Genomic DNA, 27,764 nt, shown 5'->3' with positions numbered 1-27,764 from the left:
TTGGAGCCTGCTTCTCCCTCTGCCTGTGTCTCTGCCTCTCTCTCTCATGAATGAATAAAATCTTTAAAAATAAATAAAAATAAATAAAAATAAAAAGCTGTGACAAATTAAAATGAACAGAGAAATACTGTCCTTAAACCACAAGATGGCACCAGGATTCTAAATACTATACCCAAATGTGCAATACTATATTTCTAAAGTCATAAGCCATTTACCATTCACTATATGTTAAATAAAAATAATTACTAAACACAGGTAATCATTTACATTTAGTTATAAAAGAAAGCATTTTGAAAATGTATAGATTTTTATTCTTTTGGAAAACTTGACAATACTTCTGGAAGTGGAATTTTCACATAAAATATGTTAAAGGCATTATTCCTAGGCTCTTAAGATTGAAGAAAAAAATTGAGGCTGGTGATTAGTGCCTGGCATATACAATTTAACAGATATTTTAATGTATAAATGAATAAATGAATGATTCATTCATGAAAGAAAGAGTGTGATTCACAAGCTAAGCTTTATCCTACCCTACATTTTTAGACATTTTCTTTTTCCTACAAAGTTTGGAACTTAATGTTTTTAATGTGGTGAGACATTGCTGAGTAGCAATGAATCCTTTATGAAAATATTGGAACCTGGAAGTTTCCTTTGTTCTTGGCTGTCTTTTGTTAAAAGTGCAATAACTAGACTCCTTCACTTTTTTAAGCAACTTGTCACATGGGTAGTGATTGCAGAAAGTAATTTTTACAGGGTATGTTGCTTTTAACATTTAAATGACTAAAGTTATAAACTTTGGGTGCTCTTGCTTTAATCCTGCAAACTAAAGTTTATTACCATGGGCCCAGAACTTCTTTGTTCCTCATTTTCTTTGTTTGTAAAGTGGGCATAATAGTTGAACTTGCATTTGAGGTTTGAGGCAATTAAAGGAGTTTATACATTTGAAGATTTTGGAACAATCTGGTGTAAATCAAGCACTTTTCTAATTGCTTTTATTATTTATTTTATTATTTAGCATTTACTCACAAGCAGATCATTTTATTTTTCCACACGTATTTATTATGAATACAGTCTATTTCACTATGTTATGTTCATTGTGATGATAACTAAGAAGACGACATTAAAAAGACATAATACCAAAAAAAAAAAAAAAAGGCATAGTACCAATATTCTAAGACTGTCTTAGCCCATTTGGGCTACTGTATCAAAGTACCATAGACTGGATGCGTTTTAAACCACAGAAACCTATTTCTCACAGTTCTAGAAGCTAGAAGTCTGAGATCACAGTGCCAGCATGGTCAGGTGAGAGCCCTCTTCCTGGTCTCAGACTGCTCATTGTGTCTCTACATTATGGAAGGGGCAAGAAGCTCTCTGGAGGCTCTTCTATAAGGGCACTAACCCCCTTCATGAAGGTTCCACCCTCCTGACCTGATCACCCCCCTACCTCCTAATACCATCACCTTTGTGGTTAGGATTTCAGCCTAAGAATGTGGGCGTACACAAACAGACCATAGCAAAGATTGTACTATTTAATGGAAAGATAAATAAAAGGTAGAGTAAGAACACAGGGAAGTGAGCACCTAAGTTTACCTCAGGGCATCAGGGAAGGCTTCCCAGAGGAAATGGCAATAATAGTTTAACTGACAAATAATAGTATCGGTAGTCAAGAGTGTTGGCTGCAAATGACTCAACTCAGACTTCTGTGGAAGGAGGAATTTATCACCTTACTGAGCATAGATGTCAGAAGACCTCTCAGTAGGTGTGATTAAGTTTGGAAACAGTATTTATGTCTTCTGGATTCTCAACTTCTGTCTTCCCTCCCCAACTCCTAGACCTTCTTGCTGTCTCCTCCCACCCCTGTCACTAGCCCAGTTTCTCCATCCTTTGGTCCTATATTTTTGTCATTTGGTCTCTTTGTCTCCAACATCCCTTCCCTTGGCAGGAAGGAATGCCACCAGTTGTCCCCAAATCTTATCCTTCCAGCTTCATGACATTAAAGGCATGTCCTCCAACTCTAATTATAAAAAAAAAAATATACTCACCGACCACCTGCAGTGGGCCAGTGAAGTTTCTGTGATGAGCCAGGAGGGTGGTGCGCTTTGTGTTCCCACTCTTCTCACTGAGCTAGGGAGGAGATATTTGTTAACCCCCTAGAATTTACAAGGAAGAAGAGGAGAGACGACCCTGAAGAAAACAGGAGTGAGAAACCCAAAAAACAGAGGAGAAAGGAAAAGTCCATCACAGTTACTAATGCTCAGTGAGCACTTGCCATGAGTCAGGTACCCTACTGTGTACTTTACTCTCTCTCACTAGGCCCCACAGGTCCCTTGGGAATTCCTAACTCATCGTACCCATGGGTAAACTGAGGCATGTGGCGGTTATGATGCTGCTGAGTGTCAGAGCCCCGATCCAGATGGGAACTCTCCGCCACAGACCCCCTAAGAGAGAGGGCCGAGTGGTGTTGGCTAGGGGTGTGCGGAGAGGAGGAGGGGGTCGCTGTCCCACAGGTGTGGTCTCCCTTCCGCGAGGCGAATGCAGTTCTAGATCCGCCGTACAGCCCTGGTCCTTCAGCTGTCCGTGCCGAGCGGTGTGCTTGAAGTTGGTTAAGAGGGTACGTGTGTGGGGAAGTGTCCTCACCGCGATTAACGACAAAACCACACGCACCAAGTGACTTAACACCTTCTTTCAGGCGTCGTACAATATTCTGCTGCTACTGAGGCTCCTGTTTGTCAGGAGAAGGAGCAGGGAGCGACGTTCTAGGCAGAGGGCCCAGCGTGGGCAAAGGTACGGCAGGAGGAGACGGTGGCCCCGTCGACAGCAGTGAGCCCGGCCTGTCGGGCACGCGGATGACCGAGGGCGTGTGCCGGGGACAGGGCCGTGCCAGGAGGGGGGACCAGGAGACCTCGTGTGGCTCGCAGAGGCGGAGCCCACGGTGGGGCCGTGGAATGTGGGCTGCAGGAGAGATTGAGCTAGAAGGATTCATAGGGTGTCCTGACACTTTGCATTTGGAGGGAACAGAGCGAGGAGTCGGGGTGGCTTGGGCGTTTGGCCAGAGCTTAGAACACAGCTGAAGCTGGCAAGGACACCTCTATAGCGGCGCCAGCTTGGTACGGTGGCGGAACCTTCCAGCAGCATTCATAAACCCATTTATAGATAAAGAGGAGGAAAGCGTTGATTATTTCAGCTTTGAAGTTTGGTCGGAAGCAAACGCTGGTAGAACAATGGAGAAACGAATATGTGTAGCAGGTACAACTTGGGCAAAAAGTATATGTAAAAAACTGTCTTCTGTTTTGAGGGCTGGAGTATACCAGCGGTCGATTGTTGTTTTAAACTTGGAAGTAATGGAGGTAGTAACTGGGAAATTTTAATAACTCTGGAGAAGTTTCATGGACTCAAAAGAACAGCTCATGACTGTGGTTCTTCATGCTTCTGCCCCATCAGAGTGAGCACTTGTGCCCCCTGTACCCACATCATCTTCGTACTTGTAGCAGAACTTACCTTTCTCTAGTAATTTCTTTTGTTTAGAATCCCCTCCCCTTCCAACCTGTAAAATCCTCAGACAGGGCCATTGTCGCCGTCTCGATTAGGAGGTCCAGCGATGTAAGTAATGTGTGGAGGGCCTGGTGGCAGACGCTCACCAAAGGCCCACAGATGAGCCCCTTCGGGTCATTGAGGCAGAAACCAGGCCACATCTGGTGTTTTGTTTTTTATTATCTTTTTGAATGCTGAAGAGTTAATTTCTCACAAATTCAAATATACTAGGTGCTTCCAGGATGGCAGCTACTTAAAAACAAACAAACAAACAAACAAAAAACCCGATGATGAACTATTGCTTATCTGGGCCTACTGGTACACAGGCCTGTGTACTGGTGTAGAGAAGGGCTGTGGGCTTCTTCTGGACTCTGCGAGACAGGGGGCCAAGGTACACAGGCCCAAGAGGGAAGTATCAGGGCATCCTGGTAGTTGTTGAAGACGTGGGCGTTCTTTGGTATGCTCACCCTGAAACATGGTATTTTTCAACAGAAAACAACAGCAGCCCTGAAGCCAACAACCACATTAAGCCTTCACCTCGGCCACGGAGCATGTTGAAAAAACACAGCCACGGGGAGGAGAAAGATGGGCTAGGAGAAGGTGGAAGCCCTGCCCTCCGTGAGGAATTGGAAGCACGTTCCGCTCCTTCTCCCCTTCCAAAGCTAAACGACAGACACCTGGAAGCTGAGAAAAAATTGGCCTCCGAAAACCTAGATCCTAAGGTTAGCACTACTGCTGAACTGTGTTCTCGACCTGAGGTCTTTGCATCTGATTATGAGAAAGAGATTGTGTGCACGCGCGTGTGTGTCTTTGTAAGTCTGTGCGTTTTACATGTTTTCTACAGCAATTGATAAGAAATAACTTAAAGACATATTTTTTTAATGTACAGTATTCCATTGAGTCTAAAACCTCACCAACTGTGGGATACAGCAAAAATGTAGCATTTTGTACTGCTGAGAAAGAAGAAAACTCTGCCACTTAATCCACAATATGCCAGTAATTATAAAATGCACCATCCGATTTCAGAGAAAGTAAAATGTGAAAAAAAAAATGTTGCCCTTTTGAATCTATGCAATGCTGTCTTTAATTCTAAGAATTTATAGTTTTATTCACTTTGAATTCTATAATTTATAGCCAAGGACAGTTCAGCCAGTGTCATTTTGTTCATTTGGTTTTATTCACTCAACACACATATATTGAATGATCACAGCACTGTCCTGTGTTTTGGGGACATCTGCCAGGATGGGAGTAAGTGTGGTTAGTGAACTTCCACTCACCTTTCAGGAGTCAGTATGGAGAGAACATTCCCTGTCCATAATCTGCTTGAGCAGATGAATGTGTACCTAGTTAAGCTTCTTTTTGTTTTTCTTCATCCCCTCACTCTTCCCAGGATCTGGTCCCTGGGAAGTGGCATGAAAGGGAACTGGGGGCAGCTTCTTCCTGTTATGAATAAATGAATAAACGCTTCCACTTCAAACGGGAAATATGAGCGCAGTAGGCTACAGATTCAGATCTGGTTTTGTAGTTACCTTTGCCAGTAAAGCTGAAAATTTTATATAAGTCTATCTGAGCACAATGTGCCATTTTCTGATTTGTTCTGGAAAATCAAGAGAAGGGGGTCTCATCAAACCTGGTTATCTTTTATTTAGTAAAATTATCTGGTCAGATGGATTTTGTGTTAGTTTTGCTGTAGCTGCTATAACAAACTGCCACAAACTGGATGACTTAAAACAGAAATTTATTCTCTGAGTTCTGGAGGCCAGAAGTCCAAAATCAAGTTATGGGCAGCACCATGTTCCCTCCAAAGGCTCTACGGAAGAATCATTCCTTGCTTCTTCCAGCTGCTGGCTGTTGCCAGAAATCCTTGGCGGTCCTTGGCTTTAGCTGCGTCACTACCTTCCTTTGCCTCATCATGTGGCATTTTCTTCTTCCCTGCATCTCAATGTGTTCCTCTCTTTTCTATAAAAAAGACACCAGTCATTGGATTTAGGGCCTACCTATTCCAGTATGTTCTCATTTTAACTAATGCCATTTGCAAATACTTTATTTTCAAATAAGATCACATTCTGAGGTTCCGGATAGACATGAATTTTGAGGAAACACTATTGAATACAGTGCTGATACGAACTTTAAATGCTCTTTGGTAGCATTTCTGTATCCTTTGATTTAAGGGGGAATAAAAGTATTCCTAAAGTTTTTAAAGTAACATCATATTATGACAAAATTTAATCAAATATGGTATCAACCCATAATCCTACCATCTAGTAATAACTATGTTTATCATTCTTTTTCCCTTTTAGGCTGTCTTTCTATACCTGATTTTATATTTATCATCTTAACATAATGTTTTTTGTTTTTTGTTTTTTTGGTTTTTTTTTTTAACATAATGTTTATATCATGCTTTTTCCTCATCTCTTAGCATTAGGTCATGAAGTTTTTCCATATAGCTGGGTGATCTTGAGAGTACATTCCCCTTACTGATTATAACATAGCCCATAATATAAAACTTGGATACTTTTATTTTTAATAATCTAATAAGTGTTCCATATTTCTCATTATAAAAATCTTCCTGACTGTGCTCTGAATCTTTTTTAAACCCACCTTCTCAGGGATTTCCCATCTATTTTTTTGTTCAGCTCTTCTCTCTCCTATATCTATTACCTTTGACTCTTCACTGGAAAAGTCAAAGACTGGCAGGGTCTGTTTCCATGCAGATTCAGCTATGCTCAAGCCTCTTTAACTTTGTGTACACTCTCACTTGATACCACGCCTCTCCTACTGCCTTACCTTCCTGCAGATGTCACGGCCACATCTTGAAAGGGTGACATTTGCTTTCTCACCATCCTCAGCTCCCACTTTTCCTTTGTGTGTGTGTGTGTGTGTGTGTGTGTGTGTGTAAGAGAAAGAGAGAGAGAGAGAAGGAAGGAGATTATAGTAGAATATTTTATTGTTAATATTTTGTTAAGACTTCTACATCCGTATTATAGAGACTATTTGTATTTTTTTCCTTATAATGTTAGTATCAGGCTTGGGTATCATATGAGTAGGGGAGTGTCTCCTCCTCCATTATTTTCTAAAAGTTTGTTTCATATGAAACCAAAAGTTGGCTATCATTATTTTCCCCCCTGAATTGAGAGAATTCACTGGTGAAATCATCTGGGCCTGAAAGTTTCATCGTGGAGTGATATTTGACAGTAAACTGTATTCTTTGACAGATATGCTGGTATTCAGATTTTCTATTTTATCAATCTGGTAATTTACGTCTATTAAGAATTTGTCCATTTCAGCTGAGATTTTGAATTTATAAACATGAGGTTGTGGTATTCCTTCATCCTTTTGATGATGGTGGAGTTATAACATTCCATCTTTTATTTCTAATACATAGTTTATGTTTTCTGTCTTTCTTGTTAAATCTTGATAGGCATTATGCAGTTTTATTCAACTTTTCTAAGAACCAACTTGACTGTTAACTTTCTCTTTCGTTTCAAATTTGACTGATTTTTATTAATTATTATTATTACTATCTTTGGGTTTAATTTGCTTACTCAAGTGCCAACTAAGGGGTAAGGGGTATTAAAATCTCCAGTAATGTTTGTGAATGTGTCTCTACTTTCCTTTAGTTCTGTCAGTAGTTTATGACTGTTTCAGACACATACACATTTATTATTACTGTGACTCACCCCTATTTACGTTATGAAATGTATCTATTGTTGGTAATTCTCCTTATCTGGTAGTTTGCTTTGTCTGATATCTCAGCTTTCTTATCACTGATGTTTGCATAGTTTATCTTTTCCTATCATTCTCTTCAAACTATTTGTGACTTTTTCTTTTTTGTATAATTTTTTAATAACTTTTAAAACTAGTGTCACTTTTTTTTTAAAAGATTTTATTTATTCTCGAGAGACACTGAGAGGGAGAGAGAGAGAGAGAGAGAGAGGCAGAGACATAGACATAGACAGAGGAAGGAGCAGGCTCCATGCAGGGAGCCGGACATGGGACTCGATCCCCTGTCTCCAGGATCACGGATCACACCCTGGGCCGAAGGCAGGTGCTAAACCACTGAGCTACCCGGGCTGCCCCCCCCCCCCTTTTTTTTTTTTTAATCAAGTCTGAGAGTTTGCTTTTTAGCTGTAGTCTGTGAGTGTTTAGTCCGATTATTTTTAACTTAGGACCAGTTTGTTGCTGTGTTTTCTATTTACTTTATTTTTACTTTATTTACTTTTATTTACTTTATTTTATTTATTTTTAGTTTATTTTAGATTATTTTTACTTTATTTTTTTTAAGCAGATTTTATTTTTCCTCTATAATGCTTTCCCTGCCTTTTTTTTTCTTTTGTGAGAGTTAACAACATAGGTTTTAGTTTCCAATTTTGATTTCCTCTGTTGCCTTTTTAGGTGTACTTATTTGTGTTATATTTTTAGTAGTTGCTCTGTGGATTATGAGATGCAGCTATAAATGATCAGTCTACTTAGGACCAATACTGCACTATTTCATATTTAATATAGAAACCTTGTAACAGTGTAGTTCCATGTATTCCCTCGTCCTTCCTATTGTTATCATACACACTACATTTACAAATGATATAATTCCCACAATTCAGTATTAAAATTTTTCTTTAAAGAAAATTTTTTATCTTCAACTTTTAAAGAAATAAAGAAGAAAAGATTAAATATTTACATATTTATTCTTACTTACTCTTTACTTAAATATATATTCCATTTCTGAGGATCTTTATTCCTTCCGATAGGTCCAGATTACCTTCTGGTATTATTTCCCTTCAATTTAAGGAACTTATTTTTGCATTTTTTGTAATGCAAGTTTACCAGTGATGGGTTCTGTAGTCTTACTTATCTAAAAAATATTTATTTCATCTTCACTTTTGAAGGATGTCTTAGCTGAATGTATACTTCTGGGCTGACATGTCCTTTCTCACCCCCTCCTGGCCCTTTATGAATTGCCGTTGTTCCCGACCTATATTATTTCTGGTGACAAATCAGCAAGAATTCATTTTGTTGTCTTTCTATATATGTCTTGGTTTTTTTTTTTTTTTTTTTTTTTTCTGGCTGCTTTCAGGAATATCTTCAAGGCTTTTAAAAAAATTGTATTCTAACAATTTGACTACAGAGTAACTAGGTGTGAGGTTTTTAAAAAAATATTCTGCTTGGGTTTCATTGAGCTTTCAGGATCTATAAACAGGCACTTTCTATGAAAATGGGAAGCCTTACAATATTTTTTCCTGCCCTAGTTTTCTTTTCTCTCCTTTTAGTGATGAAATCCTTAATATGTGTCATCCGATCTCTAAAATTCTGTTTGTGTCCCTTTAGTCTTTATTGCCTTTGTTTTTCAAACTGAATATTTGTATTGCTCTGTCATTAAGTTCACTGTTCCCTTTTCTGCCATCTCTGATCTGCTGTTGCCCATCCAGCAAATTTCTTATTTCAATATCGTATTTTCCAACTCCATAATGTCCATTGGTATTTTTTGTGTTTTTCGTATCTCTAAGATCCCCATCTATATCAACCTCCATGCATGCATTTTCTCTAACTTCCTGAACATATTTACAATACCTACTTTAAAATCCTTGTTTGCTAATTACAACATCTGGGTCATCTCTGGGTTGGGTCCTAAGGACCATTTTTATGGGATTTTTGTTTGTTTTCAAGAGTATGCATCACCACTTTCTAGTTCTTCATCTATTTAGTGACCTTTGGATTGAATACAGGATATTATGAACGACATGTTATAGAGATTCTAGATTCTGTTATATTCCTGTGAATACATGCTTTAGCATATAGATATTGTGGCTGGACTCCAATTCTCAACTCTGTCTCCCCTGTCATGGATGTCATTGGAAATCTTTGTTTAGTTCTTTCAATTTCTAACTACTATGGTTTTACAGGATCTTCTCTGAAGTCTTCTCCATGCCATGCACAGATGAGCAAAGGGTTTGGGGTAAATTTTATATGCAAATTTTGGGAGTTTTTCCTCAAACTTACTGGCTGATCTTTTAGTCCTAAGTTCTGTCCTCCGTTCCCTTAAACTAGTCTAGTAAGGCTGCAACTCTCTACCACTTGAGCTGCACAGATGAGTGAATGCACTGTGATAAAAAGCTACTAATTTACCAGTCTCATCTGCAAAGCTTTCCCTCTCAAGGTACATTCCTGTGTTCCCGCCCTTCTACCCGCTTCCTAGACAGTTTCTGTTTATTGCTTTGGACAAATAACTGTCTTTGTGCCATAAAATATTGTGTAAACAAAAAATAGAATTTATTATTTATACAACAAAATCAAACTTCTTACATTGTGATGCCATCAACTTTATGCTAGATTACTATTCGCTAAAAAGATGGATAGTTCAGACACACACATACCATTATTTCATTTCTGATATAATTTTCAGAATTCGAGGGGAAATCAAGTACATGACATTTATCCTTTTTCTATCTAAATATTTGGTAGTAGCTGTCTACTTGGTTTTTATAAATTGCTTTTTTTTGGACAATTAGTAATACTTGACACCAAGGGTTTTTTGCCTATTGTCTCCTTTATGCTTTCTTAGAAATAAGAATTAGAGAAAAATATGCCAAATCTTTGTATCAGATATTTATGAGATTTGATTTGAGAGCAAGAGTTTGGAAAATGACTGAAAACAAATATTGAGATGCCGGTGAAAGTACTAGAATAGCTCTTTAGTGACCCTTTTAATGATCCAAGACATCAAGGCTTGAAAATAAAGCATGTTAGCTTCCATAGGCTTAATGCTTTGGTGTTTCACTAGCAAACTTGTAATAATGATGATTTCAGAGTTTTAAAACAGCCTTAATAATGCTATTTCCCTGCCACAAATCTTGAGAATTAAACTTACATAGTAAATACTTTTTTTTTTTTTAAACAGGATCCATGGTTAACAAGTCTATCATCATCATCCCTTAAAGAAAATCTTGGAGATTCCTTTTCACCAGGATCTGGGGGAAAAGCATCCGTAGAAGGTGGTTCTATCAAATTATTACATCTTAGTTTATGTGTGAACTCTGTATTACTTAGAATCTTATTTGTAAAAGAAACACTACATAGTTATAGGAATGGCACATGTTTGCATTTGCCTCAGTTTTAGTCCCAGCTTTGCTATTTACTAACCATGTGGTTTTTAGATGCAGAACTAGACACAGTTCTAAGAGCAAAGTAGCTAATCTCTCTGGCCCTGTATACTCTTTAAAATGGGGATCCTAAGAGCAACCTACCCCAAGCAGTGGCTGTGAGAATTAAATGAATTAATAATACATGTAAAGCACTGAGAACAGTGTCACAGTAAGCATGGTATAAGTGTGAGGTGTGAGTTGTCAACTTCTTTCTTTCCTTAGCCCTGTGACTTATAGCCTAATGAGATCTAAAAGGCATGGATGTTTTTAAGGACTGAGATATATGACATTTATTAAGTGCTTACTGTGTAGGATAATTTTTGTCATTTTACAGATGAGAAAAACTGAAGTGCAAAGATAATTGGGAAACATACCCAAGGTCAGTGACAGAGCCATAATTTGAATCTTTGGCTCCAAAGTCCTTGTTCTTTTTACTGAATACATTGATTAGCAGCTCTAAAGAATCTATCAATGATACTTGGAGTCATGAGTGCTCTCCAAATGAAGATGAAACTCTTATTACAAAATTATTTTAAATCCTGCTTACTTCAAAATGGGTTTCAAAAATGGCTGTAATGAAATGAGCAGAATTAAAATCTTTGACAGTAAAGATACAAGGTTAGCCAGTAGGTGGCTCCCAATGGAACTGAAGTTGGTGATCATTGATTTCTTTCTGCTGAAAATTCCAAAGTGGGGTAGACAGAATAATGGAAATAGTTCTGTAATAGCAAAACTAAATCGTCTCGTGCCAGAGCTTGAGACTGTCCCTTGGAGCACAGAAAGGATGAGTAACAGGCCTGCCTTTAGTGCGCCTATGGTATATCAGAGGCAACACTGCATCTTAGCAGGAATAGAACGGTCTATAGGATGGCTTTATTCTGTGTGATGAGTCTTCTAAAATTACATGAATTCTTGGTTCTCCTGCATCTATACAATTTTACAACTGTACCACTTGTACCTATAGTAACAGAGATGTATGACTCCTGCTTACACAGCCTCTTGTTTCAGCTAAGAAATACTGGCTTTGAATAGAATAGATATTGCTATCCTACTTACTTGGAGCTTCTGGTGTGTCTTTGGTTTAGGGTAGTTATTCCATTGCATTTACAATATGATGTTTTTTCCCCAAGTATTAGGTATGTCAAATGTTTTAGTAGATTGAGTAGCCATTTTCTCTTTCATAGATCACTTTGGAGAAAAGTTTATTCAAGATGAATATAATTGCTCTCCTTGTATGTTATTCTGCAAGACAAAGAGATTATAAACAATCCTCATTCAGTAGAAAGCAAATGAATCTGTTATCCACCTTACTAGTTCAGAAGGGAGTCTTAGGGTACCTAGGTGGCTCAGTGTTTGAGCGTCTGCCTTTGGCTCAGGTCATGATCCCGAGGTCCGGGGAACGAGTCCTGCATCAGGCTCCCTGCATGGAGTCTGCTTCTCCCTCTGCCTATGTCTCTGCCTCTCTTTCTGTGTCTTTCGTGAATAAATAAATAAAATTAAAAAAAAAAAAGAAGGGACTTTTAGTTTTGTGATTCTGTCTCAAAATAGATCAGAATGAAGAATTCACTGAAAACCACAATTCCTTCAAATCAAATGAAAATGAAGAGAATTCATTTTTGATAGACTTTGTTACTACGCCAGTCGAGAAATCCCAGGAAAGTCAAGTGATTACTGATGACCTTGAAGAAGAAAAGGAGAAAGCTGAACTGATTATGAATGACTTAACAGTTGACCCACTATTTAAATCTCAGAGTATCTTAATATCTACTGACACAACGGAGTCTTCAAAGGTATTTTAAATTATACATTTTGTACTACAGCCTAAAACTCAAAGTAGACCTTTTAAGTATTTGATCTGCCACATTATGTACTTCTGAACTGTCTGTGGAAAACTCCTCTTTTGGTAATGGTATATTGTCAGGTAGACATCGAATCAGTAGAATTTTACTTTGGCAAAGGTTTGCAGTGAATATAATAAAAGTCAGTATTTCATTAAAATTTATCAAAGGTATATGATCATAATATACTCTTAAACATCTCAGAAATACAAACGTATGAGTAGGTAGGTTTCTTTAAGTCTTCGTGTTATAAAAGTGCAGCTATCTGGAACAATTTCTGAGGTTTTGAATTAGTGAAAATTACTCCTTTAGATATCATTTTAAAACAGTTTACAAATTTTAAGGAGGAGCTTTAAGAAATGTTTATCAACATCTTGCTTGTTTAAATGGATGGACAAGATCATTTTCAGAAACATCATCATTATTACCTTGAGAACCAGATTTATGATGTATAGGATTCCTTGTCACTATGCTATGTTGTACCAGAATACTATATTTTTTAAATGTATGCTATAGCATTTTTAGTCTTTATGTCTCCTGAATGTAGTTTTTATTCCTAATAGCTGTAGTTAGCTGATGGCCATGTATACTTACTGTCAGGGAAGATAACGGTGCTACTTGAAAACTTGTGGTTGAATAGGACATTTATAATACAGAGTATTTGCACTTTGTATTACAATTTATGGAGAAGGTTCATGAAAACACGTTCCAGGTATATATTGTTCGTAACCACTTTCCTTAGGAAAAGTCACTCATGGTAAGTTAGCAAAGTGCTTACATCTGTGCTGTCACTTCAGTGCTAACTAACACCTGTCTTTGTAGAGAAGTTACTTCTTAAAAAGAAGGGTATTCTGGAATGTATAGACAGGATCCTAGAAATGTCTGACAGAGTCTAATAGATGCAGTTCTAAGAACAACAGGCAATCTCTATATAGCAGGTGAGATCATAACATCTGTTTTGAGTCCTTGGCTTTGTCTTTATTCCCTCCAGAGGGATCTTCTTCAAGTCGGAATTACATCATTCCCCTGCTAAGGTCTCTTGGTTGGATTGTCATCAGAAGAATAAAATGCAGACTCCACCCCAGTTCCTCATGACCTCACATGATTGCTTCTCTGACCATTTATTTGTCCATTCTCACTGCTATTCACTGTGCTTCAGCATCGTTCACCTTTTTCTGTTTCTCAAAACTATCAGGCTCTTAGCATTCGCTGCTTCTTTCTTTCCATAGACCTTCCTTCCCGGGGCTCCTTTCTTCCCATCATTTGTCTTAGCGCAGCTGTCAAGACCTCAGGGAAGCCTTCCCTGATCACTGTCATTATCGTAACCCCTCACCCTAGTTTATCTCCTTCATGACTCACATCTGTTGGGTGTTTCATGTCCCTCAACCCTCTAAAATGTAGTTTCCTTATTTGCTTTCAGTGACCACTGTACTCGATGCACAGTAGATGCTTTAGAAACATTGATTTCCTGGCAGTTTGGCCCTAAACCTAACTGTTATGGTGAATAATCCATCTATGATATATTCTATTTTACAGAAAACAATTGAAGATAGAAATATGAAGAATAAAAAGTCAACAAATAATAGAGCGTCCAGTGCCTCTGGCAGGTAATAAACTTTCGGTATCCCTCATTTATGACTTTATGTTCAACAAAGCTATTTTTAACTTCTGTAAAGTGAATTTCATTTGTATTATTTGATTTTCATTAAACTCCCATCTCATGAAATGAGTGAAGTAGTCACTTCATGATAAAACGCCTCAGCTGATCGTATGCTTTTATGTAAAGGAGTTGATTAGGGGTTCCCCGTACTGTACATTCCTAATGGGATAGTGTTTCTTTGCTGTTTTTCCGAAGATGATATATAGTAATGAAGCCAATGTCCAGCATTATTACACTTCTCTATTAGGTATCTTTGTCTAACACATGAAAATTGTACTTAAAACCTTGAGATTATATGGACTAAGTTGATTTATTAAAATGGTAAGACACGGGACGCCTGGGTGGCTCAATGGTTGGGCATCTGCCTTGGGCTCAGGGCGTGATCTTGGGATCCTGGGATCAAGTCTTTCATTGGGCTCCCTGCATGGAGCCTGCTTCTCTCTCTGCCTGTGTCTCTGCACCTCTCTCTCTCTGAATAAATAAATAAAATCTTAAAAAAAAGATCGGACTCTAAATTGCTTCATTCACACTGATGATAATGTCTCCCTCATAAATGCTAATCAAACCTTCTCTTTCAAATTATCATTAATCAAATAAAACAAGAGCCAGCAAACTTTAACTGTAAATTGCCAGTTAGTACATGTGTTAGACTTTGTAGGCCAGACAGTCCCTGTTGTAACTACTCAGTTCTGCTGTTGTGGCAGGGAAATCTCTGTGGTGCAATAAACTCACAAAATAATCAAACTGCACAAAACTGGATCATGGGCAATATTTTCCTGCCAACTCCTGAAACTTTATAGTTAGAGTAATTTTTCTAATAAGATGATACAAGAGAATTAAAATCTACTTTATTAATATTTTTTGCCATATAACTTTTAGATATAGTCCATTTCTCTTAAAAATGTTTTTTTTTTTTTTTTAATTTTTATTTATTTATGATAGTCATCAGAGAGAGAGAGAGGAATAGACATAGGCAGAGGGAGAAGCAGGCTCCATGCACCGGGAGCCCGACATGGGATTCGATCCCGGGTCTCCAGGATCGCGCCCTGGGCCAAAGGCAGGCGCTAAACCGCTGCGCCACCCAGGGATCCCAAAAATGTTCTAATTACAACTATCTAGAAATAGCAGTTTGAAACTCCTAGTAGACTAAGAAAAGACTATCATCATTTTCCTTTTTTATCATCCCTTTCAAAATACTTATTTATTAATTTACAATGTAATTTCAGATATAGCAGTTGTATATTCTAATGAATTTTCTGATGAATTTTTCTTCTACCAAGTGCAACTGTAATATTTTATTTTCATTTATTTGGATCTTTTCAGATTAATGACCTCTGAGTTTTTAAAGAAATCTAGTTCCATACGGAGACCTCCATCGACAACTACCTCTTCTCACTACTTAGGGACTTTGAAAGTCCTGGACCAAAAGCCCTCACAGAAACAGAACATAGAACCTGAAAGAGCAGATAGCATAAGGGCGGCTGTTTATCAGGTAAAAGGAAAACATGTAACAAAAAATGAACTGATTGCGTAACAAGGTTACCCTACCCGTTCACCAAGGAATAAATGACCCTATCAGACATTGTAGATTAATATTTCCCCTCTTGGAAAAGATTTTCCTTTATAGGGATGCCTGGGTGGTTCAGCAGTCGAGCATCTGCCTTTGGCTCAGGTCATGATCACGGGGTCCTGGGATCGAGTCCCACATCTCCCTCTGGGGAGCCCGATTCTCCCTCTGCCTGTGTCTGTGCTTCTCTGTGTGTCTCTCATGAATAAATAAATAAAATCTTAAAAAAAAAAAAAAAGATTTTCCTTTATAATATCTGAACAACCCAGAGGTTTTTTTACTAAATTGTTTCCTTCCAAGCTTTGCTTAACTGATCATAGTTGTTTAAGAGAATATGCCACAGCACTTTATAAAAATACAGTAGACACAAAAATGTGGTTAATGTCTATATATGTTTTTATACTTTTTCTTCTTAAAGTGTATATTGTTAACAAAAAGAGTTTTACTTTTTTTCTGGGCCTTTTATTTTCCTTAAGCTTACACAGAAAAAGACTTTCTTGATTTGTCTTCACAATTCCAAAAGAGGTTCTTTTTTTGGTCTTGTTTGTTATACAAAACAGTACACTTTAAAAAATTGTACTTAAAATTTTGGAGAAAAAACGTTAAGTTATGTAGCCATTATATTCAATCTTTGAAGTCTGTTGTTAAAACTAAGAAAGATAACATATTTTTCTTAACTCATGCTCGTCTTTACGTATTAGGATATTATCACAAAAAGGAAGCATGATACTGGCTTATATGGAATTTCTAAATTTTGTTTTCCTTTTTAAAAATTTATAATATTTCAGAAATGGATAAGAATTCTAATTCATTTGGGAAACTGAACATTATATACTTTTTCTCTTATTTTCTCAGGAGTGGTTAGAAAAGAAAAATGTGTATTTACATGAAATGCACAGAATTAAAAGGATTGAAAGTGAGAACTTAAGGATCCAAAATGAACAGGTAATCTGACATATAGAAGTGGAAGTTTTTCTGGATTTTTAAGTCAGTAAAATATCTCTCAGTAACATTTCTAAAGCCAATGGTTTTTAAATGGCAAAATAACATGTATATAAAAGAATGGATTTCTGATTTCCTTTCTCTGGGACTCCATACATTTCAGTTTGACATAAATATAATCATCTCGCAAGGAAACAGATACACAGAGATTTCTATTTTGTGTGTGTGGAATAGATCTGACACTACTGATTAGGAACATGTGACTGCCTCTGACCACCTGGTAACTCTTACTTCACTTTTCACTATTAAAAACTGACTTCAGTCTTATGACTTAGCCAAGAATGGGAAGGGTCATCAAACATCCACTTCCAGTTTTCCTCTTTTCCGTCTTGAATTTTATATGTGTCTTTAAGACCAGCTCTTGTGTGAGCTCTTGACCTGACTTCAGTCTCCATGTAGGCCTGGTGGCCTATACCCTGCTTAGTTCCCTCCCATCTTCTAACTAAAGTGCCTTTCCTGTGCTGTCTGACACTACAATGGACTTAGAAAGAAGCCTACTTCCCACATGCATGGTGCTGCATGGGATTGGATGGAGGTAAGTCAAGTAATAACATACCTACCGTATGCTCACCAACATACAGGTTCAATATCTGGGCTCTGCTTATGTTGTAGCAATCTTATGATTTGATGTCCACCAAAACTCAGGTTCAAAGCAAAGATCTATTTTGGCTTCCTACATGGCTTGGCCGGGTTACCTCACTCTGACTTACTTTATAAACCTGTAACTTTCCTGATACTTTTCTTGTGATGGAATGTTTCCTTATGAGCATTTTGCAGGAGCGCTCAGCCTTTCCAGTTTATTTAGATAACATTTTAGTATGCTGCCAAAAAAGAGGTCTTTCTCATAGCGGATCAATATCTGATAAATGGTTTTAGAAAAGGATATTTTAAAATGCAATGAATAGTTCTGGTGACATTCTTTTTTCCAAATCAGCTTGTTTAAGTTATTCTAAATGAGTCACCTGCTCTGCAAAACAATGTCTCGAAATGATGACTATGAAGGGAATTCAGCACAATCCATACGTGTGTCTCGTATCTACCTGTCTCCGTCTGTTTATACACACACGTCTCACTGTCTCTTACTTTCTTGAATCAGAAAAGAGCTGCTAAGAGAGAAGAAGCATTAGCATCCTTTGAGGCCTGGAAGGCTATGAAAGAAAAGGAAGCAAAGAAAATAGCTGCCCAAAAAAGGCTCGAGGAAAAAAACAAGAAGAAAACAGAGGAAGAAAATGCTGCCAGAAAGGGGGAGGCGCTGCAGGTACTCAGTGGCTTGGAGTCCCCGCAGTCATCATTTCACCATATCAGACACCTGCATTTGTGTCTAGCTGTTTCTCTTTTTCCTTGATCCTTTTTCACAGTAAATAAGAGAATCGTTATGAACTTTTTCAGGCCTTTGAACGATGGAAAGAGAAAAAGATGGAATATCTTAGAGAGAAAAATAAAAAGGAGAGAGAATATGAAAGAGCAAAGAAGCAGAAAGAGGAGGAAACAATTGCTGAGAAAAGGAAAGATAACCTAACAGCCGTTGAGAAATGGTAAGAGGTCAAGTGAGAGCTATTTTGATAGCTTTCAAGTGAATAACACTGGAGGCTCCTAAAAAGATTATATGCTTCACACTTACTAATGCATTGCCATCTCATTACTGCAGAAAGTTCATTCTCCCCTTTTAACTGTCCAGTGTTTTATATTATCCTACGCAGGAATGAAAGGAAGGATGCTTTTTTCAAAGAAAAGGAGAAAGAGAAAATAAATGAGAAGAGAAGAGAAGAACTGAAAAGAGCAGAGAAAAAGGATAAAGATAAACAAGCTATTGATGAATATGAAAAATGGCTGGTAGGTGTTGTCTGGGAATGCACTTGTGCCTTGTGAATGCACTTTATTCGTGACTTTTCTGTCCCTAATTCCGGTTCTCTGTGCCTCTTGCCTACTGGCCATTCCTATCTGAAGCTTCCTTGTGGAATCTGTTCTCTCCCCAAGTCTGTCATATTGTCTTTGATTTCCTCTTTTCTGTTGACACCTCTACTCTACCCTCAAGCCCTCAGACTTAAAAATTCAGGCATCATACTCTTCCTTAACCACATCCCCACATGCAGTCACTTACCAAACACTGACTCTTGCAATGACTTCGCAATGACCATCATGTCAGAAATCATGGGACGCTGCCAAGTGCATGCTGCCTGCCTGCCAGACTGTTTTAGGTGGGACTGGTCACGACACACAGTAGTGCTGAATTGAATGGTGCGAAGGTTGTTCCATCCTTTAAGTTGTCTTTTCATCTTTCTGATGACCTCAAGGATAAGGTCTCATTTTGGTGTTTTTAAGTGAAAAAAAGTCAGTAGGAAGTTTGGGAGGAAATGTCAAGGCAGACTTAACATTATTTTCTTTTTTATGTTTTTTGTTTCAGTGTACTTAGGTTGATAGTTTCTTTTCATTAATGTTAAGCAGAGTACTGTTTTCTGTCTTTAAATTTCATCATAAATATGCACGATTATCAAGTTTTGACTAAGTAATGCATTCATATGAATAAGTATTTTACTCGAGGGGGTGGCGCATTCCTGTGAGTGGTTAGCACATCACGTGCCGCAGGAATCAAAACGTGTACAATTGCTCTGTTGGGTTTAGAATCCAATAGGATTCTCACTCACCCGCCTCTGTATTCTCCTCTGGTCCCCCCTCTTGTCTTCTGCCCCGTTGGAGTCTCGGTGGCTCACGATGGCTCTGTCGTGGCCTCTCACACCCCACGTCTCTCCCATTTGTCTAAGTCCTCACACATACTGTTTGCTTGACTTGATGCCTACCACAAGGGGCTTGTCTTATCCATCTTTTCTCACTTTAAAGTGACTTTCTCTGAATCCAGTTTTCTTGTTTTTGTTTTTTTTTTTAAGATTTTATTCATTTATTCATGGTAGAGAGAGGCAGAGACACAGGCAGAGGGAGAAGCAGGCTCCATGCAGGGAGCCTGATCTGGAACTCGATCCTGGGACCCCGGGACTGCACCCCCGACGAAAGACAGGCGCCAAACCCCTGAGCCACCCAGGGATCCCCCCTGAATCCACTCTTCTTTGAAAGTGTTTTTGTTCCTTAACAATCACAACAATTTTATGTTCCTTAGAAATTCTCACAATTTGAAATCATCTGTTGTTTATTAACTGCCCATTTTGAAAATAACCTGAGGGGCAAGGACCGAATCTATGTGTTTACATTTTAGAATCACTTTATGCGTGGCCCCCAGTATACTGCTTGACCCAGAGTAGGATCTCAGGGCTTAACAGTTGAGTGAATGAACACAAATCAAAGCGGTATAATACCAGTAAAATAATAGACCCCCCCCCCCCCCAGGACTTTTCAGAACGGGTTACAAGTAAGGATGAGCTATATATTAAAGTAACACAAATTAATAGATGCAGGAAATTATAACTTGGGTTATCTGAGTGACATTTGGACATGAAATCACTTCAGAGAATTACCCTACAGAAATAGAAATGTCAAAAGCCCTAAAGCATTAAATATAAAATGCCAAACAATAGAAGAACTGAAAGAAAATAAAACCCCATCAGGATGCCTGGCTGGCTCAGCAGTTGAGCATCGGCCCTCAGCTCATGGCGTGATCCTGGGGTCCCAGGAACGAGTCCCACATTGGGCTTCTTGCGAGGAGCTGCTGCTTCCTCTGCCTGTGTCTCTGCCTCTGTGTGTGTGTGTCTCATGAATAAATAAATAAAATCTTAAAAAAAAAAAAAAACTATCTGGTCTCATGGAGATAAGATACTTTACTTTTCTAACCTGGAAAGTGCTGTAGAAATAATAAAGGAAAACAGGAATAGAAACGGAATTTAAAATCATTAATACATTAACATAAAAAGTCAGTGCAGGGCTGCTTGGAGGGTGGATTCCTACAGCTGCTTTGAAAAATCAGTCATTTCCCAGGAAAGTTGAACATATTCGTATATGCAGACCAGCAGTTTCAATCCTAGGCATATACATGGAGAGAAAATCTTGACTTGTAAGTACAAGGAATCAAACAGGAGTGTTTATAGTATTGTCTTTGTGTGTGGAAAAAACCCCATCATGTTTTCGACAGCAACAAAAATAGGTTAACAAATGGTGCTAAGTTGTTATCATGACATATTCAACCTTTGCAGTAAATTGAGCTCTGAGAATCTGTTCTCAGAAAGTCATCAGTAACTTCTCATAATTATTCTCTTTGGGTTATGCAGTTATAGGTCTTTTCTCATTTTTTCATAATTTTGTTTAAATATCACTTTTAATATTAAAAAATAAGTGATTAGGTGGTGCATTAATACCTGTTGGTGGTATACTTATAAGTGAGCAATATTATCTAGCCGTTATTCCTTTCAATTAAGTAGGAAATGATATTTAAATGTCTTATAATACATTTCTTTGTTCTTCAGCAAGCAACCTGTTTTGAAAATAATGTTCACATGTGTATATAAATTTTTAGTTTTCTATTTTTCTCTTTAGGAAAAGAAAGAAAGGCAGGAAAGAATTGAACGAAAACAAAAGAAGCGTCATTCCTTTCTTGAAAATGAGGCACTTCCTCCTTGGAGCCCTCCAAGCAGAACTGTGTTCTCAAAAGTGTTTTGATGATTCTTATTTTTACACTACTTAGTTATTTATCAATTCACCATTTTAGTCACTATTTATTCAATTAGTTATAGTTAAAAGACTCTATTTTAATTAAATGCCAGCTGTTTCCATTGACCATGGAAAAGATGATTTGGGGTTTAATCGGTAAAATAATTGCAAGCATTTTTTGACCTGAAGGTAAAAACTGCCTCAAACGAGAAGCTAATAATCAGATTGCTCTTACCATTCAAATGACCCTTCATCATGTCCCTAGAGTCCTTACAGTAAGATGATCCATGATCACTTTCCCTAAGCTTTGCATGGTATTTAAGTGTATTTATTCCCCAGAATAAAAAGGAAGCCATCTGGGTACTACAGTCATAGAAAAAATTGAATCTGTGAATGATTGTGCACCTAGATTCAGGTTTTAAAGGGAATCCTCACTGGGGGTATGCATATAAATATATAAATATATATATAGTCACACATATATTTTTTATTTCTAAAACTGATTTTTAGCTTTGCCTTGAGCAGTTGCACTTGCACTGTGCAAGTTAAGAGTTTTGGTCAGTTGAGGCAGTAGTTCAGTAGAACTCAAATCAAGGCATTTTATTTAAGAAGTTTGCCTTCTATTTTAAGATGAGTTTTATCTGTCCCAGACTTAACGTGACAATCATAGGCACTTTATAGTGAGTAGACCTCTGAAATTGTCTTCTAAATTCTAGCGCACTTCATTATTTCAGTGGTATCAAAAAATATCCATTTCTTGGTAGTGATAGACTTCCAGGAAAGTTATGGCAATTCCATAAGAGTTCAAGGTCATTTATCACTGTTAATAGTTTTTTCCAGACTAAAGCCATAAAGGTGATAAAGGCAATTTTTGATCTCTTAGCTTATTCCAGAGTCTTCTAGCTTATATTTAGAAGATAGCTGTATAGGAAGGCAACATTTGTAGAAAATTCCCAAAGAATCTTTATTTATTTGATCACTGCTTAATTGGACTCCTACTTGAACTGGTCAGCTACTTTATCACAGGCCAAATGTATGCGCTCAGAGCTGAAAGACTACTTTAGCCAATGATGAGATGCAACGATGGGTGAAAATAACTCTTATTATTAAGCACCTAATGTATGCTCTCTGCTGGATCTTTACAAATGTGAATTCTTATCATTCTAATACTTATTCACTGTCGTGTTATTTTGCAGATAAAAAATACTGAGACTCGGACAAATAACGTGCCATATATTTAGCATGTGACTGAGTTGGGATTAGAATTAAGTCTTTCTCCCTCCCAGAATCCATATGCTCATTTTTATGCTCTGTATTTCCAAACACATTTTACCTCTCAGATCTTGAAGTCATGTATTGTTATCTGGAGATCATCTTTCATTTACGAAGTATTTGTTTATTATTAGAGATGGTCAACTTTATTGGATCTGTAAAATGAAAGAAGAGTCCATAATATTTAAAGAATTCATCAAATGCCTTGTATCTAGTATTAGAATATCAGGAAAGCCAGCAGGTTGTGGAAGGTAGGCTTTGAGATAGTCATTCAGGAGGTTCCACTGTGAGGATTAACTTCCTTGTGCTTTGTGTGCAGGATAAAGGTGTCGTGGGTGACTTTCTAAGATCACATCACTGCCTCAGATAAGTTTGTTTTAAACTTATGAACAAAACTAAAAGCTGCTTTATACCTCCAGGAACCAGGAGAATACTTCATGAAATTGAAATTCTTAATACTCAGTGTGTATTATCCACATGGGATTTAGCTCCTCTTTTTTTTCACCAAATATGTATATAGTGCCCACCCAAATGAATCGTTGTTTATGGTATTGAATTAGCTATTCACAGCTAAAAAGGTATTTGCAGATTCCAGGGAAGTAAGAGGAAAAAAGATTATGAGATCATAAATGTATGTGTCATAAATTTCACGTTAAATATTTAAACTTCCCAATTATTTTCTGCTCTATTATCCTGTTTAGTGGCTTGCTGTTACCACTTCTCAATTCTTGTGAGCACTGGGTAAAATTACTAATTAATGTAAGCACATGACATTGTTTTCATTTCTTTACTGTCAAGAGCCCTGCATTTCCCCACTTCACGATGTGAATAGGTTAACATGGGTGGGTTTTTGGACGTATATTTTTAGCATACAAGAAGAAATCTGTGATTTCCTGGCCAGTCTAGCACTCAAAGGAGAATATGGAGATGACCCATATTAGGGAGTTCCTAAAAGGAAATCTAAATTCTAATTTCTTACCACTGCTTGTAAAGTAGGATGAAAAGGGAAACTGAGATGTTTGCAAAGACCCAGCAAATCATAACCCTCAAATGGGGAACTTTAATATGGAGGAATTAAAATTCAAATTAAGGATATTAAAAGCCTATAGATTTACAGTTTAAACTTCTAGTTTTGTAAATTGTATTAATCACTGGAATGCTGACACTTCAGAGCAAAGAAAGTAGGAATTTAATGAATATTTTAAAACAAAGCTGAAAACAATTTGCCTATAAATTTACATTACAAGACAAAAAGTCAAATTTTATAAATAATGTATTTTCCATAACAACCAAGAAAGCAGTGTTACATAAATAAAGAGAAACTATATGGCATTTTATATCAGAAGGAAGAGGCAGTTCTCTTAAAAGATAAGAGTTGTTCAGGGACCATAACGTTCCAGGGGTTTGTATCGCATCACATTTTGAAAATGTTATTGTTTTGAATGGTATTAAAATGATATTTTTCACTGTGGCCAAAGCACTAGCTGATAATAGCTAAGGTCCAGAGTTGTATTAACTTAGAGTGATAAAACTCTAAGTGCATCTGAAAGGTTTAATAGTTTAATAAAACTGCCTCAAGTGCTCTAAGTTGAACCAGACAAGTGACATGCCGGAACCCATACCACTAATCATAAGAATCTGGAGTTAGAAATCAGGTGTCCAGTTTTCTAGTTGTAACCTGCCCACCACTCCACATAGTTCTGAGAACCTGGTGAAAGATGTCACGCTAACTTCCATAACCATGGTCATTATCGACTTAGTTCATTTTGATCCTCTCAGATGGTCCCTTATCCTTCAGTGCCTTCCCATAACCCCACCAGGTCAAGGGTTGGGGCACCTCTCTGGGCACCTTTGTTACTACTTCATGGGTGGGAGAGTACTGATGGTTCTCAAGCCCTGAGTCACAGGCGAAGACACAATGGGAAAAAGGAATTTCACAAAATGGGGGAAATTGCATGTTAGTCAAAGTAGTTCCCAAGAAAAAACTAGTACAGAAAACAAATTTTCCCGATGTCATCTTGGCTCTAATTCCAATAGTGCTATATTAGCAGGTATTCCAACCTGTGAGCTTCCAGAATCTACATCAGTTGCCCGACTTCCTAGGTACCTTGGCTGACCGAATAATGAATGCTATGTAAATGCTTCACTGGTGACTGCCCTGAATTCTTGTTGTCTTAAAATTTTATGTGATTTGATTATTTTGAAACATGTTACATGTAATTGTATAATGTTAACTAAATTATTGGTATTAAATTTAGGATGTTGTTTTGAGAATTACTTGAGATGTATTTAATGTCTGCTTTTTAGTAGCATACTTCATGTTACGCTTAATTAAAGTTAGCCATTCAAGAGTTATTGGGTGATATTATTTATTGATTGTGCCAGAATTCATTTCATGATTTTGGAGAATGTGGTATGAGTTTTATTTGTGGGCTAACAATCATTGCCATTTGCAGCAACATGGATGGAGAGTATAATGTTAAGCAAAATAACCCAGTCAGAGAACGACAAATACCCTGTGATTTCATTCACATATAGAACTTACTAAAACAAAGAGAAAAAAAGGATAAACCAAAACACCACACTCTTAACTATGAGAATAAACAGAGGGTTACCAGAGGGGAGGTGGGTGAGGGGACGGGTGAAATAGGTGAAGGGAATTAAGAGTACACCGATCACGATGAGCACGGAGTTATGTACAAAATTGTTGAATCACTGGGCACCTGGGTGGCTCAGTTGGTTGAGCATTGGCCTTCGGCTGAGGTCATGATCCCAGAGTCCCTAGATGGAGTCTGAGTCTGACTTCCTGCTCTGCTCCTCCTCCTGCCGCTCCCATCCTTGTGCGCGCCTCCACCCTCACTCTCAAGTAAATAAAATCTTAAAAAAAAAACTGTTGGGCCACTATGCTGTATACCTGATATTAATATAACACTATGTTAACTATGCCAGAATTTTTTAAAGATGAAATAATCATTATGCTGATATACCTTCTGCTAGAAATGACTGAAAATCTTCAAAAATGACTGAAAATTTGAATTCAAACTTCTTTTACTTGAAATACTACACAAATTACAAAGGTAATGTAATTATAAAATTATCAAATACTTAGTGCATATAGCAAAAATAACTCATTCCCATCTCCCCAAAATAATCATAATGAACATATTTTGTCCTCTTCCAGCTTTTAATTCCTAGTGCTTTTTTTCCTGTAGTTGGAATTGAGCAAAGAGTGAAGAAAGTGGAGATACAATTCCCTCTACCTCTTTCTGTTTTTCTGTCTTTCTCCCATGCTACCTATGTGTGTATACATATGTGTTAGATTTCTGCATATATCTCTCTCCATATGTAGAAATACAATTCATATGCATATATTCAAACCTTTTTATTTTAAATAGAAAATGAGGTCAAACTGCATTTTTGGTTACCAGAGTTTTCCACCCAACAATATATAATGAACATATTTCCATGCTATTATGCCTTTCTAATAGTCTTTGATGCTGCAACTACAATTCAACCTATTCTGGGCAATTTGTTTCCTTATAAATGTTCACTATAGTAAATAATACAGTCAACATTCATGTAGTCTATCCTTGTTATTAAGATTGTGGACCTCATTAAATCTTTAAAATGAAAAAATTAATATTTAAGGAGTTAGTCAAATGCTTTATATCTGATATTAGAATGTCATGCGGGGCATCTGGGTGGCTCTTGTCAGTTAGGCATTGGACTCTTGATTGTGGCTCAGGTCTTGATGTCAGCATCGTGAGGAGCCCTGCATTGGGTTCCTACTGAACCTGGAGCCTGCTTAAGATTCTCTCTCTTCCTCTGGCCCTCCCCTACCCCACTCCCACTGCCGCTTGCTCAGTCTCTCTAAAAAAAGAATAAAGGGAAAGCCAGCAGGTTGAGGAATAAAGGTTTTGAGATAGTCATTCAGGAGGTTTCACTCTGAAGATTAAACTTGGAGTGCGTCAGCAAGATAAGGTGTCCTAGATCACTTTGTCAGTTCCCATCAGCACTATAGATAAAAGATATTTCATAAACACAGCTAGAAATCACCAAAACTATAAGACATGGAACGGGTGGGGCACCTGGGGGCTGAGTGGTTGAAATGTCTGTCTTTGGCTCAGGTTGTGATCCTGGGGTTCTGGGATTGAGTCCTGCATCGGGATCCCTGCAGGGAGCCTGCTTCTCCCTCTGCCTGTGTGTCTCTCTCCCTGTCTCACTCGTGAATAAAAACAAAATCTTAAAAATATTCACTTGTATTTTTGTACATAGAGCGATTTAACTCCCAAAATTAACCTATGGTGCTCATGGATTCCATTTGGGAAAAAATACACTGTGATCTCTACCCATCCTGCATACACCCAGAGTAACTTACTTTATTTTCTACACTGTTTCCTTGCCTTAAATAATTGTTCTTAAAGGCCTCATCTTTGTTAGTGAATGTATGTATTTCCCCAACTGAAATATGAGCTTTATGAGGGCAAGCACAGTATCTTATACATCTCGGTATTTCTATTTTATTAGTGGGGTCTGGATGAATTATTTCCTGTCTGATAAAAGAGGAAAGCTTTCTTGGCTGATAAAGTTAAAAATAGAATATAAAAAAACTTCATTTGTGTTTATAATGACTGTATAGTTCATATATGAATAAGGATCCTATTTGATGAAATTATATAAATTATTTTATATATAAATAGCTAAAAATGAGTCTTATAAGTATTGCAAATAGTGTAAAATTTTGTTTTAAATATTACATCATTTTCAACGCAAAACAAAACAAAAATTTTAAAAATGGAAAACTGTATGTGGGCATGTGACTTATTAAGTTGGAAAAGCTCACATATATTCTTTAAAAAAAAAAAAAAAGATTTATTTATTTATTTATGATAGAGAAGAGGCACCGACACAGAAGGAGGGAGAAGCAGGCTCCATGCCAGGAGCCCGACATGGGACCCGATCCCGGGATTCCAGGATCGCACCCTGGGCCAAAGGCAGGCGCTAAACTGCTGAGCCACCTAGGGATTCCGAAGCTCTTATATATTCTAACATTTACAATTAAATAGATTGAGCCCTACCCAGAGAACTCTTTCTTTCTTGGTATCCTTCCTATGGTAATATTAAGCAGCAACAATAAAAAGGAAGAAATGAAGGAAGGGAGG

General features: G+C 37.5%; 1 protein-coding gene across 3 annotated transcripts in view; it reads left to right on the top strand.

The window, feature by feature from the left end:
- The window catches only part of LOC112933412 (microtubule-associated protein 9), a 31,210-nt gene extending 6,253 nt beyond the window's left edge, over window positions 1-24,957 (top strand). For all 3 annotated transcript variants that reach the window (XM_026016587.2, XM_026016588.2, XM_072724895.1), the window contains exons 5-14: window positions 4,024-4,253; window positions 10,427-10,520; window positions 12,219-12,460; window positions 14,045-14,115; window positions 15,492-15,660; window positions 16,591-16,680; window positions 17,834-17,995; window positions 18,127-18,272; window positions 18,438-18,570; window positions 21,217-24,957. In XM_026016587.2, coding sequence (XP_025872372.2) covers window positions 4,024-4,253; window positions 10,427-10,520; window positions 12,219-12,460; window positions 14,045-14,115; window positions 15,492-15,660; window positions 16,591-16,680; window positions 17,834-17,995; window positions 18,127-18,272; window positions 18,438-18,570; window positions 21,217-21,339 — 1,460 coding nt within the window. In that variant the 3' untranslated portion in view covers window positions 21,340-24,957. The remainder of the gene's footprint in view (window positions 1-4,023; window positions 4,254-10,426; window positions 10,521-12,218; window positions 12,461-14,044; window positions 14,116-15,491; window positions 15,661-16,590; window positions 16,681-17,833; window positions 17,996-18,126; window positions 18,273-18,437; window positions 18,571-21,216) is intronic.
- Window positions 24,958-27,764: the final 2,807 nt, after the last annotated feature.

The sequence above is a fragment of the Vulpes vulpes genome, chromosome 10, assembly GCF_048418805.1.
Source record: "Vulpes vulpes isolate BD-2025 chromosome 10, VulVul3, whole genome shotgun sequence".
Taxonomy (NCBI): Eukaryota; Metazoa; Chordata; class Mammalia; order Carnivora; family Canidae; genus Vulpes; species Vulpes vulpes.
This window is presented reverse-complemented; position numbering and strand designations above follow the sequence as displayed.